The 15,290-nt window shown below is 45.4% G+C and overlaps 1 protein-coding gene across 3 annotated transcripts in view; it reads right to left on the reverse strand.

Annotated features, from left to right (window-relative positions):
- The window catches only part of LOC125712453 (PDZ domain-containing protein 2-like), a 76,645-nt gene that overhangs the window by 58,544 nt on the left and 2,811 nt on the right, over positions 1–15,290 (reverse strand). The window contains exons 2-4 of one of the 3 annotated variants that reach the window (XM_048982502.1): positions 8,710–8,943; positions 3,622–3,758; positions 417–1,207 (exon numbers count right to left, since the gene is read on the reverse strand). In XM_048982502.1, coding sequence (XP_048838459.1) covers positions 417–907 — 491 coding nt within the window. In that variant the 5' untranslated portion in view covers positions 908–1,207; positions 3,622–3,758; positions 8,710–8,943. The remainder of the gene's footprint in view (positions 1–416; positions 1,208–3,621; positions 3,759–8,709; positions 8,944–15,290) is intronic. The other 2 variants (XM_048982485.1, XM_048982493.1) reach the window with 2 other exon arrangements.

A 15,290-nucleotide genomic window follows, 5' to 3' on the forward strand; every position in this document is an offset into this window, starting at 1 on the left:
GGGCCAGCAGAGGATTTGTGAGAGACAGGGAGAGAGAGAGGGAGTAAAGGCAGTCAGAGAGGAGGAGAAAAGACGGACAGAGACGGAGAGAAAAGACAGCGGTTGTGATGGAGGGAGAGAGAAACATTTGACAGGTGGCGAGGGAGAGAAGACGGGCTGAGAAGGACTGCGAGAGACGGACAAACGACAGAGGCTAAGATGGAGGAAGAGAGATGGAGAAAAGACAGGTGGAGTAAGAGAGAAGACAGGCTGAAATGGAGGAAATGAGAAGGAGAAGACAGAGGCTAAGATGGAGGGAGAGAGAGAAAAGACTGGTAGAGAGGGTGATGGAAAGAAAAGAGGAGAAGAGAAAAGATGAGACAGGGGAAAATGAGAGAGAAGAGAGAGAGGAAATAGAGACAGATAAAGAGTCGTACCTGGCGCCAGTGTCATCCACCCCCACCATCAGCTGGCCGTTGAGTGACAGCACCTCGTCCCGCAGCCGGATGTCCCCGCAGAGGGCGGCAGGGCTCCTCTTCTTCACCTCCGTCACCCAGATGCAGCCCACCTCCAGCACGGGACCCTTGTCCCCCTTCCTGCGCCTCCGCCTGCTCCCCTTCTTTCTCCCCTCGGGGTCGCCAAATATAGGGATGTTCCCAAAGCTGAGGCCAAACTCCTCAGCGCCCTCTGGTGGCCGGGTGAGGCAGACAGCATGCACTTCTACATCTGCCACCTCTGCCGCGTCCGCAGGCCAGGCTGGCGGCCCCTCGCCCTCACACCCACCCTCTGCAAAGTTCAGCTGGATGTAGGCCACCAGCTTGCGGACTGCAGCCTGGCACAGGGGCCCCCCACCTTCGGGCCCCTGCTCCGCCAGCCAGTGCTCCAGCAGGACAAGGTGGCTCAAGGCATTCTCCTGCGTGATGGGCATCTCCGATGGGCCCGACCGGACCGGCCCCGCATCGTGGGCCGAGGGCCGGAGCTCTGGATGATTAATCCCAGGAATGGCAGGAGGGGACGCTGTGGTTTGAGCCAGCCTCCATCTTGGGGTGCTAAGATGGTCAACAAAGTCTAGAGGTCAGGAGAAAGGCCATCATTTCTCCTGCAGGTTTCTCTGGCGCGAGCTGGAGCAGATGCGAGTACAACGTCTAGAGGACGAGTAGAACAGACGAACATCTCCAGTCAGGGGTGGGTGCAGGTAGCATGTGAGAGAACTTCCTCAAGTGGACACCTAAGGGGAACAGAAAGAGAGTTAAATTAGACTTCAGGTTACATGTCAATGAGGGAGGACACGATGAAAAACCTGAAGACAATAAATTTTACATCGTATTAGCAATTGGTACCACGACAAGCCACAAGATCACTAGCTGCCCGGACCTCAAGCAAGTCAGCAGCTCGAGTTTCCAGCTCTGCGCTGCGATTCCTTCTCGGACAAAAGCCCAAGAAGTACAGCTGCTGTCGATCCAAGACAGATGCGCTGGCACTGCAGATATGCGGAGTGTCTTCCCCTCCTCACTGCTGCTGCTACGAAGCGAGGGATGCAGACCACGCGTAGGAATTTTTAGGTCCACGGGCAGACATGGACCGCAGCTAAATGAGAGCTTTTCTCTAGAGTAAAATAACCCAGGATTTTCCAGCCCTGCAGATCCTGTTTACTTGGTACTCGAGGCAAAAAGTAACCAGTGTTAAAACGTCCCAATTGGCATCTGAGATGTAAACATCAATGATATTACAGCATAACAAGAAAACAGATCAACAATTTAAGTTTTTTTTATTGTTATATACAAGTCCCTCTGTATGGGGAAAAACTGCAACAATCAAAGTGGAAACAAATAAAAATCAATCTCAGTTTCTGGCACTGCAGACCAAACGTGTCACATAGACTGACAAGCCTTAAATGTCGCAGAAAGACATCGATTAGCTGTGGAAACCCTTGAGAGAACCAGGGCAGGTTTCACATGCTCAGATCTGACAGTCTCTATCTAAATTTAATAAACCGGCAGACCGCAGTGGTGATGGTGCAGATATGCGGGGAACGAGAGAGGCTATTGTTTTGATCTGCTGTGTGATTTCGCTGTGCTGCCACAGAGAACATGCCAGTGAAGTGATGTACCTTTAAGTAATACTGTCAAACATGTCATTTAAAAACCCCATGGGCAGAATGAAAGAAGGCAGGTAGAACAGTGCAGAGACACCACCGCCTCTCCTGCACTGCAGGGGCTGGAGCTGCACTTCCTGGCAGTGCACCAGCACTGAGTGCAACGTCTTTTGCAATGTCTCCACTGCAAACAAGTGACTTGCCTCTTCACTGCATAAGATTCTCAATGCACCCCGTTTCACTTCACTGCAAACCACAGTGGCTCGTCTCTTCACTGCATAAGATTCCCAAATCACTTCGATTCACTTCACTGCAAAGCACAATGACTTGCCTCTTCACTGCACAAGATTCCCAATTCACCCTGATTCTGAAAGCAAAATATTTTAAATAACCTTGTCAAAATGAAAGTGTTGAATTAGTCTGGTAATTCCAAATGTCCTTCACAGTTATTTTGTTCACATGTTGTACACACTGCATATTTAATGTCTTTGATAGGTTTACCTCACGTGTCACATGATATTCGTGAGGGCAGGGAAGGTGAAGGGGGGGAGGACACAAACTAGGGGTGGGCGATATAGTCAAAATGTCATACCATGATATTTTTAGTTATTATCATGATCAATAACTTAGATTATGATTTTTTTTTGCAATGTATGTGGTAATGTTAATAAACCTTGATATAAAATATGATTACGGTTTTAGTTCAAGAATGACTGATTGCCGGTGAGCACATATCAGGGCAAAAATCGTCCATTTCTGGTCACTAGGTAATCGATTGGTGCATCCTTACTGCAAAGCACAGCAACTCGCATCTTCACTGCATAAGGACATAAGAAATTTACAAAGGAGAGGAGGCCATTTGGCCCATTAAGCTCGTTTGGGGAGAACTTAACTAATAGCTCAGAGTTGTTAAAATCTTATCTAGCTCAGATTTAAAGGACCCCAGGGTTTCAGCTTGTGCTACACTAACAGGAAGACTATTCCATACCTAACTGCACTCTGTGTAAATAAGTGCTTCCTCAAATTCATTTTAAAACGTTCTCCCGCTAATTTCCACTTATGGCCATGAGTTCTAGTATTTAAACTAATATTGAAGCATCCAGACCTGTTAGAATCTTATATACCTGGATCATGTTAGTCTCCTTTGCTCGAGGCTAAACATATTCAGCTCAGCTAACCTCCTCATAAGACATTCCTCTAAGATCAGGAATCATTCTCATAGTCCTACGTTGCACTTTTTCCAAGGCAGCAATGTCCTTCTTAAGATATGGTGACCAAACCTGCACACAATATTCTAGGTGGGGTCTTACCAAGGTATTATATAATCGTAGCATCACCTCCCTTGACTTAAACTCCACACACCTAGAGATGTAACCCAACATCCTATTGGCCTTTTTTATTGCTTCCCCACACTGGCGAGAGTGGGTCATGGAAGCATCAACATACACACAGAGGTCTTTCTTGTAGTCAGCTACCTTTATTTCAGTGGAACCCATAAGATTACCAGTGCACCTCATTTCACATCATTGCATGCCATAGTGACTCACCTCTTCATTGCACAAGATTCCCAATGGACCCCGACTCTCTTCACTGCACATCACAGCAACTCGCTTCTTCACTGCATAAGATTCCCAATTCACCCAGATTCACTTCATTGCAATGCACAATGACTCTCTTGATTGTACTGTACAGTAATTTAAACAGAAGAAAACACTGTTGTTCCAATAGACAAAGAAGTATTCATAAATTCCAAGATATTAAGTCGAATAAATCTTTAAATTAAACAACATTAATTACAAGCACAACTTATAGTAAAGAGGCTGATGGTATGCAAACCCATCTAACAGCTGCCACCCATTCTAAATCAGCATTAGAAATTTATCCACAACGACATCGTTGGTTACCTCAAGTCTTCCTCCTTTCCTTCCTGAAACCCGCACAGTGATAATGGGTCACCAAGCTTTTAGACCCTGTTGCACTCCAGCAGGACACAGCCTGAATGCCCTAAACAGCTGACATGCCCCCGCCTTTGTCCTACCAGCAGAGGCTGAGGAGGCGGGACTGGCTCACAGTGGTTCAGCGTGGATTCACACACGCACACACACAGTTCATACATTCCCATCATTGTGGGAGAACTCTTCATTTATTTCTATCGCCATAACCATAATCCTAACCATGATAGCCCTAACCCTACCCAGCCCTAACCTTTACCATAAGTATCCAAACAAAAGACAAGACTAGAGGCTACTTTAGTTTTTGATTGCATTCACAGATTTTTATAAAATTGAGGTTTATAATGTGGGGACCTGAAATGTCTCCACAACCTAAAAGAAACAAGTCTTACCACATTCTGGACACACACAAGCATAGATACAGCATCCATTGTCTTTATCAGCTTGTATTATGTGAGGTCATAGGGGTCAGGAACCTTTGGATGCCCATGAAAGCACGCCTGTGAAAGCACGTCGCCCTGTAAGCACGCCTGTGAAAGCACGTCGCCCTGTAAGCACGCCTGTGAAAGCACGTCGCCCTGTAAGCACACCTGTGAAAGCACGTCGCCCTGTAAGCACGCCTGTAATAGCACGTTGCACTGTAAGCACGCCTGTGAAAGCACGTCGCCCTGTAAGCACGCCTGTGAAAGCACGTCGCCCTGTAAGCACACCTGTGAAAGCACGTCGCCCTGTAAGCACGCCTGTAATAGCACATTGCACTGTAAGCACGCCTGTGAAAGCACGTCGCCCTGTAAGCACGCCTGTGAAAGCACGTCGCCCTGTAAGCACGCCTGTGAAAGCACGTCGCTCTGTAAGCACGCCTGTGAAAGCACGTCGCCCTGTAAGCACACCTGTGAAAGCACGTCGCCCTGTAAGCATGCCTGTAATAGCACATTGCACTGTAAGCACGCCTGTGAAAGCACGTCGCCCTGTAAGCACGCCTGTGAAAGCACGTCGCTCTGTAAGCACGCCTGTGAAAGCACGTCGCCCTGTAAACACGCCTGTGAAAGCATGTCACCTTGTAAGCACACCTGTGAAAGTACTCTGCATTGTAAGCACACCTGTGAAAGCACCCTGCATTGTACAGTAAGTACACCTGAGTAAGCACGCCTGTGAATGCACATCAGGTTCTGGTCCTTGGTCTGGCCCAAAAGAGGCCCCCAACAAGACAGAATAGGGCAAGAGCACCACGGTTTCAAAAACTACAGAAAAAACAGTTTGGAAGTCAAAAGTCACAGATCTTGTGTGGTTTATTTGCATTAGTTATTTTATTACAAGAAATAAACCTGAAGCAAGGTTAAATGCCTCAAAAACCACATAAATACTGTCATCATTTTGAATGTACACTGGAAAACAGCCGGTTACCAACTGGATATGAATTTACATCAAAGATCATAAACAGTTGTAGTCAGACTTGAAGGGAAGCCAATTTGTTGGGGAAGTTATTTTAATTATATCAATGTTTTCCACCAGGAACCCCATGAAAATGTTTGCAAACTGCTGCCACATTACAAGAGAAACAGCAGAAAGAAAGAACACAGAGATTCACATGTTCAGCATCAGGAAAACAAAGGTCAGCACCCGTCAAAGTGGATTCTCCAGACTACAGACATGCCTGCCTTACCAAGTTCAGGGCACCAAGGAAACGTTAAGGAATTTTACTATGAAATGAAGGCTACTGACTTAACTTGATTTAATCATAAAATATCAGACAACAAACAAATATACTTTCTGCAACTAATTATGCAACTAAACCACACAAGAGTCAGGTTCATTTCAGGTTCATGGTTTAAAAATCAAATAATTCGCATGACATGATGTAGAAGATGTGATTAATGTCCATCCCATTTATTAAATGCTGCATCACAATGAACCTGGAGTCCATTCCAGGATGCAGAGGACAGGAGACACTCAGGGCAGTGGGCACTCAGGGCAGCGGGCACTCAGGGCAGCGGGCACTCAGGACTGGATGCCTGTTAATCACTGGCCCCACTCTGACATGCTGACATGGCCATTTAGCTCACCAAATGTGAGGTAAAATGTGACAGAAGACCAATGTACCCAGAGGAAATTACAGGGACACTGGGAAAATGGGCAAATTGCTGTTACTATAACACCCTGTCATCAAAACAAAAAAATATATAAATCTTATGGATCCTTTGGAACTTAGAGACTGAGTTCTGGTTAATGGATTATGTTCAGCACAGCCCCGGTAAAAAGTTAATGACTTGTACTCACACCCCCCGTTTGAGAAAAAGATTATAAATAAGACAAATATCCTTGATATATCCTTGAAATTTTCATATTGATTCTGTTTAACTCATCAGTACCCAGAGATAAACAATTTACCTGCTGCATAAAATTCCTGATAACATGGTCAGAAACCCATGTCTGAGATCCCCCCCCCACCCGAAATGATATTATACTATTATTAAACCGCTGTCCAGCCCCACTCAGTACAAACTATCTAAGCGAATTCCCTGAATTGTTGTAAGGTAGCGCAAGAGGTGGAACGTGTGAACTGCAGAGAACAGGCCTGCATGCAGATGCCAATAGATCAGTCTGGACTCAAGCAGTCCCCCGTTAAATCCAGACAGAAGTCTCCCAGATCCAAAGGACTCTACTGGATAAAACTAATTTATTATTCTCTAATCTTTATTGACACCACCTAAAACACAGGTCCCGGCCTTCTAAGAGAGGATGGATTTGGGTCCCACATCACCCATCTCACATTCAGTGCATGTATTTCAGAGGTACCGCTTTTCAAAACTCAAGTCCAGAACTCCTGATTAAAATTCCAATTTTATTAAACCTAAATGTGAATGACTTCGGTGTCTCAACAATAAACGACATCCGACGTCGGAGCACTGCAGAGGTTTGAGGAGAGAACACAGGCCGGAGAACGGACAACATGCCCCTCCCACCGAGGTGTCGTAGTGCTGCTAACGCTAATGCTAGCGCTCCGTCCTGGGGACAAAGAGGTGAGAGGCATCAAAGTCGATATTAAGAGACCCTACAGACTCAGACGGGGCTGAACATGCTTCTACTGCCCAGGCTAAACACCTTCTGCTCCATACACATAGATAACGGGACCTAATTCAAGTGCCCCTCACCTCACCCATGGACAGGATCGTTAGGGAAACAACAAGCACCTTAGCTAATTGACGTCCAAATACGGTAAAAAAATTACATTGTTTTCATAGCAGTATGCAATAACAAGGCAGCATTAGTGACTTACGACCTGAACCATCTGCTGAAAAGGTCTCAGCCGTAGGTCTGAGTGAATGACCAGGACAGATCCTGACACAATACCAGCTCTTTTATGCATAACAATTCTTAAAAGATATTTCTACAGCAGAATGTCGAGCTAATTTATATACAATCTACAAGCTAGCACAAGAACCTCCATGCAGATAATGACACGGTGGCAGTGATCCAGGAGCAGCTTCAGAAAACTTACTTGCTATCCTCCTCCCTTTGTTAGCTTAACGTCAGCCATGCGGGCCACAGAAAACATTTTCTATTGTTAAAAAGTGAATGTCTCCACTGAGTTTGCATTCATGTTGCAATTACCCACAACACTCATTTAGCATCTTTCAAGTGAAACCAAACTCTTTTTTTGTCATTTCCAAGAAAACATCTTTTTGCAAACTGTACCCTGGTTCTTCTCAGTCTCCCATTAATGAAGGGCTTCTTCAATGCTTTATACTACTTCAGTCCTGCTTCTGGTAGCCCGATATGAACCGTCCTAGCAGTGCACTTCACACCTACACTTAATGTTTCCCATTCCTTTTGAAGGCCGCTTGATGTCATCATTTGATTCCATAGAAACTGTCAGACAAGTTAACAGTCATCTCTGGCATTATAAAGATGCTTCCACCCTCTACCTGGCTGATGTTTGGTCGTTCCCAGTGTCTCCTGCTTCACCTTGTTCTTGTGTCCTGCTGTCTTAGAAACCTTAAGCCTGGAAGTAGCCTGCCAGTATAGCCTTCCCGCAGCAGAACCAGAATTAATCCAGGATTTAAAAATGCAGATTACTTGAAAAATATAGAGTGGTCTCTTAATTTTTCCCGTGGCTGTACCTTGCGGCAGCCTGTTATCTAAGCCTACAGGTAGTTGGTTTGAGTCCCAGAAAATGTGGTGCTGTGGTGTCCAAGCGTAAGAGGGAGTTCGGATAAAAGACACCAGCTAAACAGCGCAGAGAGCGGTACTGTGAGTTGGTACTGTGAGGTGTCAGAGAAGGTGTGACTAACATCCTGTCACTCATCAAGCTCGTTTAGGTCTCCTGTTTATAATCAGGTTTATGACGGAATTACAGGATAAAAGGTCAACAGAATATGCGCATAATCACATTCACCCACCAATTATGTGACGCAGGGTCGCGGTTGGAGGCGGAGCCTGGAGTCGTTTTCGGGCAGCATAAAACAAACCCCACATACACACTGAGCAGGGGTAGGCTTCAAACCTACAGCCCCATGTGACTCAGCAGGCTAGGAGCCCCCCCCCCCCCGGGACACCGACCACCCATATGCCGGGAAACCCAACCTTGCTGACTCCCAATATGTGTGTCTCAGGGAGAGTGAGATGGGGCAGGCGAAAAGACAGTTATTTTTGGAATAAAACATCATTATTCCAAATGCATACCTTCAAGATTACTTCAGTTCTCCTCTGTTAACGTAGGTAAAATGGATATTTAGTCTGCTCCGTAAGGACACGCAGTGCAGCAGCGTTCCTGACTCAGTGTAAACAGGGCAGCTGAGGGCTTCTCAGGACGACAGTCTGACTGCGACGGCTGGTGGGACCGGGTGTCCGGGGGCTCGACTGGAGAACACAAATCTGCAGATGTGGACCAGATCCAGCATTCAGCCCTGTACACTTCTGAAAAGGAGGGAAAGCGAGAGGGTGGGAAGGCAACCAAATTCCAGTTGGGAATTCCTCTTATGTGACACCGTGAGCCATTTGCACTATTAATCTTAAAGAAAAGATGTGAAGTATGGAGCTTAAAAGCAGCTTCCAGACGTGGCCTGCAGAAGACTCCTTCACAGAGGGGCTGTTCTTTTCTTGGGCTTTGCAGCCACTTATTACAGGGCAGAGCTTGCATCCTGCATTCCTGCGGTTACTGGAGCGAACAGCACGTGTCACTCCGCCATGAACGATGACATCACCTCCTTCACGGGGAGGCGGCTGGCCCCCCTTCTGCATTTGTGCTTGACATTCGAGTGATATTACGACAGGAATCGAAGTGAATGCACCTATGACTGGCAGCCATTTTTGGTCCCAGTGCTTTCAGTGTATTCTATCAAAGTGCAAGTTTAAAGGCAAATGGCTATTAGATGCCTTTCTAGCTTAGAAAAGCTGCCGTTTCTGCTGCAGTGCAAGCCCCCCCCCCCCCCCCCCCCGCACCCCCCACCCCCCCCCCCCAGCACACTGAACGCCGTCCGGGGAGTACCCTCACAGCACAGGGGACAAAAATGATTAACGATTCATGATGATGACAAAACCTCCTGCACTTTAGTCGTTTAAGGCCTAGGAAAGGTTTTTTTTAATTTAGTTTTATTTACGTCTCACCGTTCCAATTCATTTAATGGCCCGGCTCAATTTCAAGAAGTTCACATTATAACAATTTTCATATAAATAACGAGATTCAGAACATAGCTTGGTATAAGCAGAGTTTAATCACTCATGGTAGTTTTACTTACACAAAAAATGTTCTGAGCAAATCAAAAATTATTGATTCAGAAAGATAACCAATCAGATTGTAGAGGAGGTGGGTCCAAGAACCTAGAGGAGATGAGACCAACCAATCAAATGTCTTAGTCCTGCCTCCTCTAGTTGTACGTGATATATATTTTGGCAGGTTTACCCATTGGCTGAATGTGAATCTTAGGATCGACTTTATCGATCTTTAAATGATTCATTACCCAACTGAAAGGCTCAAAGTGGGTCTCGGTCCCGATTATCCCATTAACCCGAATTCCTTATTCCCCGAGATCCAAGAGGATTGCGCCTCTTATGAGGTATAAACTACCTGCCAGCTCCCGCAGATTCAAAACACCGGGACGAGCTTCCAGGTTCACCGGAATCATGGTGACAGAATTGTTCACACGTCTCAAGCCAAGGCAACGGCCTCCTTTCCAGTACAGTACTTACAGTGCAAGTAACAGACAGCAGCTAGAAAGAGCATGTGAACGCTTTTGAATTATCCACATGTATGTATGAATTTCTCTGACGTTCATCTAAGTTATAACGATGAACAAACACACTCTGTATTAACTAGTAACACACATTATTGTATTTTCTTATTCACCGGTGTTTCCCAGTCTGGTCCTCAGAGACCCACAGCTGGTCCATGTTTTTGCTCCCTCTCAGCTTCCTGCTAGACAGTCCACTGGGAGCTGGGAGGGAGCAGAAACATGGACTTTCTGTAGGTCCTTGAGCACCAGATTGGGAAACATTGTTATACATATTGAACTGATCATTCAAACATTCACAGTGTAGATTGGAAAAAGTATGTGAACCCCCAGGCTAATGAGTCCAACAAACGCTATTCGGAGTCAGGATTCCGGGTTAACCTGGAGTCCAGTTAATGAGATGAAACTGGGGAACGTGGGCAAGCTGAACGACTTTGCCTGTTTTTTCTCACCGCTGAGGTTTGTTATGATTTCAGCCATAAACCCAGCCAGCTGACGGCCGCGTGTTTTATAACTGTTCGCACTTCGACCCAGACCTCACGCATTCCTCGGAGGTCACACATGGTTGCAAAGTCTCAGACAGGGATACAGACATGGTCACGCTAAAGGCTTCGGCCCCTTACTGAACCGAGATAGTCCGTCTTCACCCAGAACACCTCGGCTCTGCACACGCCCTGTTTATAATCACTCCCCCTCCTACAGCCAATAAGAAATCCGTACTGGATCTCCCCTCTTTTGATAAGTCGGTGGTAAAGATCTCTCACTAATTAATGATGTTTTGTCCCCCATTTTCATGGCCGATGGCCTTGCAGCTACGGTGAATGCTGCCTGTAACTCTGCCCCGAGATTCTGGCCAGGTTCCTCAGGTTAATTACGGGTCTTGCTGCGAGATACGCTGACAGTCTTGCTTCACATTTCTTCCTTTGCCTGGAGCTGTTGCTTTATGACAGCATATCAGAAACAGCCCACACCCTAACAAGGCTCCAAGCTACTGTTTTCTGTAACATAATAAAAACATGAAAGCAGAGTGTGTTTCATAGTAAGTTGCGCACTGTTACACAGCAGACCGCAACGCCTAACAAGCACGACAACACCAACAGCAAATGCATGCAGCTGAATCGGCAGTTAAGTTCCTTGTCACCGTGGCCTGGAGGACATGCCTTCCTGTCCCTAACTGGCATTATTAAATCTATAATTACTTCACACACAGTCTTGCTGGAAACTTCTGCAAACATCTGGCTGCTGTAAACAAACGGAGAACAAGTCTAATTTCGCCGCTCAGAAGGAATGCTCCAAACTCCAGACTTTTAAAGATGTACAGACTCGACTGTGAGCACGTCCCAAAGTTGGGGGTTGGGGGGCGCTGTTGGGTCTCACCCCACAGCCATGTCCAACCAGAAAGAGGGAAAATGGAACCATCAAAGGTTCTGTCTGCTGCTGGTTTGGCCACAGCCGCAGTTCTCCGGTTCCTGAGCCAGGAATCACTTTGACAGAGCAGGTATGGCGTTGAACCTCCTACCTAAAAATCGACTTATAAAACCGCTCACCCATCTCCCCTGACAGTTCTGGCATGACCGCCTCACACCCGATGCCGACTTTCCACAATCAGCCGAGCCAGAACCAGGCTGGCGTTCCGTCCCAAAAGGGGGCCCGGTTCTCAGCATCCCTGGTTCTCAGCATCTCCTCCCCCACCACCAGTGGAACGGGACAGTCCGCTGTGAAGATCTCATTTATCATTCACGATTTATCCTGCCCGACCACAAGAAGAAGAAAAAAAACCTGCATAATTCGACACCTTATTTCCAAGGCCAGCTGGAATGGTTTGGGTTCCCGCCAATGGGGCACTGTGGGTAAAGTATCCTCAAAAAAAATGTACAGCCCAGCAACTGGGGCTTGGCAAGCTGGATCAAAGACTCAGATTAAAGAGCCAGGGGCCATTTGTTGACTGTCATTCAAAAGACAGTTTCTAAATGGTTAACCAACGAAAAGGACGGTATTCTTGTTTACATACAGGTCCTTCAATAAACTCAATTACACCTTCAACCGTATACTTTTGTTATGCAATGTTTTACACCCATACTCGCAACACGCAGACACGAAACAGCACAGAAACTGTTTATGAGCCTTGAGTTAGTACTGCACACCCTGAACCCTCATTCCTGTGAGTAAAATGTTAAAGAGGAGCAGACAGGAATCAAAATCACCGGACAGCTGCAGACTAAGCCATCCAATCACAGGGCAGCCTCACATTGGCACCATTCTGGGTAAAACATAAATCTTTTTTTTCCACTCAGAATTGAGATAGTGATTTTCTTACATTTCTTACATAGCAATACATTTCTTTATTAGGCCTTATGATTATGATTATTGTTGTTTGTTTGATTATTGATTATGATATTGTTATTTTAACATAAAATGAAACCTCACCTTCTCTTAATTACAACACCTTGAAACAAATGTTTTTACTATGGATTCATTGTGTCACTCCTTTCTCGGTATGATTACAACGTTACTCCTCAAGCTGGGGTTGGAAACATTTCTTTCTTCTTCCCACCCGCCACCAGAAGGCTGTTCTTGCATCTGCACCATTTTGTCCTTGTTTTCAAAGCTTTTTCTTTCACCTTGTCACCATCGGATTTGTTTTCAATTCTGCCCCCTACGTACAGTTGGCCCCGTGGTGTAAAGCAATACAATAGAATCACAATTTTAAAATGGTTAATCTTGCGGTCCCAGTTGATATGGTGACTTAACTGCCTCCGTGAGGTTCCATAAATCGCAGATGGGAAGTGCTATGTCCAGTGTGTGAGCTACATCAGTGATCTCCTTCCTATTGACTGAGATCCCATCTACCTGCCCAACTCCCACGGTACAGAAATTCAATTCACTATATTTATTTAACCTCTATATGTTACAGTACACTTCACTATATTTACTGTATTCATTCACCCCTTAATGCCGCTGTTTTTATTGTCTACATACACACTTCACAATGCATACACACCCCCGTGACCAGCCCCCCTGTTTCACACTGCCCTGTGTTTTGCAGTTTAAGTCCTGTGAAGATGCGCCCCCCCCCCACTTGCTGTTTGCATGTTGCACCAGGATCCTGAGTAGGACGATTTGACTAGACTTGGATCGACAGGCCTATTGTTTAATCATGACAGTGTAGAGGTTGCAGGTTTCTAACAGAACATGGTTTCAAACCCTGAAGACATGAAGTCTTTATAAGGACTATTATGTATGTGATATATCCTAAGGTCGAGATTAAACACAGATACTTTCCTCCCACAACATGTTCAATGTTCCCCAGGAATTTTGTCTACTTGTACAGTTACTGCGCAGTGACCGCAGTGCAAGGCTGTACCCGCCTCTCACACAGGTGACACCATTTCTGCCCTCATGAGGCACTGCTATGCGCACGAACAAATACCACGGAAGTTTCCAGAAGAACCCTCCTATTTGGCCTCTGCCAACAGTTTTTGTAACAGCACTATCTCAGCTAAATGGAGCAATAATCAGTTTATTTACGTTACTCCTCTCTCTTATATTCACCATAACGACCAAAATATTTGCTTTTAACACATGAATCCCAAAGTATCGCTCCTTTCCTTTCCAGGCTAAGCAACAAATCTGCTCAGTGACTGGGGTGAGTAATTACCACTGAGCTGTTCTGACATGACCTCCAGTGAAAATGATTATTGCTGAAGCTCACGGAGGCTTCTCCAACAAATAGGCCTAACACTGAAATCTGAAAACTAAATGAAAGTTGCGCTAACGATCTCCACGCCGTCTCCGATTCCATGGCGCTTGTCAGAACCTGCCGTGTGACTCTCCCGGGGGGGGGGGGGGGGGGGGGGGGGAATGTCGCACCCTAGCTATTGCTGTGAAAACGCAGCGGCTCTTTCTGCGCCGTCCGAGCCGTGCAAATTACCAGCGAAGCCCCCCAGATGGGGAGGGAATCTTGCAGGTACACCTCAGGGGGCTGTTTTTAATTAGCAGCTTTTCACATCTAGCCCAACAGCACCACCATCTCTAATGCCAACCTCCATTTCTTCAATAAACAATGGAAAACTGAACAACCATTACTCAATATGCAAAGAGATCAAACTAATTATCTCAAGACCAATTAGTGCCAAGCAACATCTGCAAAATTTTGCACATTTAATTTTGGTTTTATACATCAAGTAAAAGTAATTAGGCATTTATGTATACGTAAATAAACCATTTAGGCTATAACATGCAGCACTGTGGAAATACTGACCTGTAACCATACAAACAGTTATTCAATCTTTACCTTTTGTTTTGAGTAAAATTCTGTCACTTGTACACACAGTACAGCTTTGATCATGTTCTCACATTGAGCTTCTTCACGATTCTCTCAGCCAGAAGACATGAACAGACAACAACCTAACAGCGCGAAGCAAAGGGCCACCACACAAACACTTCTGCGTTTCAACTTTAAATGTGGCGCAGCAATGCAGAAAGTTCTGGAAACTCTGGATGCGTGGATCAGCATGTAGAGTAAAGGTATATACACTACCGGTATATACTACTAAGTTTTTGCACACGCAGATTTTCTACACTTGCATGTCGTTCACTTAACATTTACTAAAAATACACTCTGTATTCTTTAATAAATAAATTTACAGTATGTTCATTTGTGGACCATTATTAGCAGGAAAATGACATATCTTTGATTCATCAAAGGAACAACCTCTAGCAGTTATTACAGCAGTGTACATTCAAATCATTCTTTCTACAAAGGACATTAAACACTGCTCTGTTTCATCCCATGAAACAGTTAACTATTGCATTTAAAGTCAAAGGACAGCCTAGAATTTAACTGCCATCACCACACAACCAGTTAATAGGATGTCAGACATGTACTGTTACATACTCTTTCCATGTTATAAGGGAAACTTGTTTTATTTGATACAGGTGCTGAAACTAACATCTCACAAACAACATACAGTCCCAGCTACAGGAAGCCATAGACAAATCCTCCAATTCCCGGTAAGATAGCAAAACCGCTGG

This window comes from Brienomyrus brachyistius, chromosome 2 (assembly GCF_023856365.1).
Source record: "Brienomyrus brachyistius isolate T26 chromosome 2, BBRACH_0.4, whole genome shotgun sequence".
NCBI classification, from domain to species: domain Eukaryota; kingdom Metazoa; phylum Chordata; class Actinopteri; order Osteoglossiformes; family Mormyridae; genus Brienomyrus; species Brienomyrus brachyistius.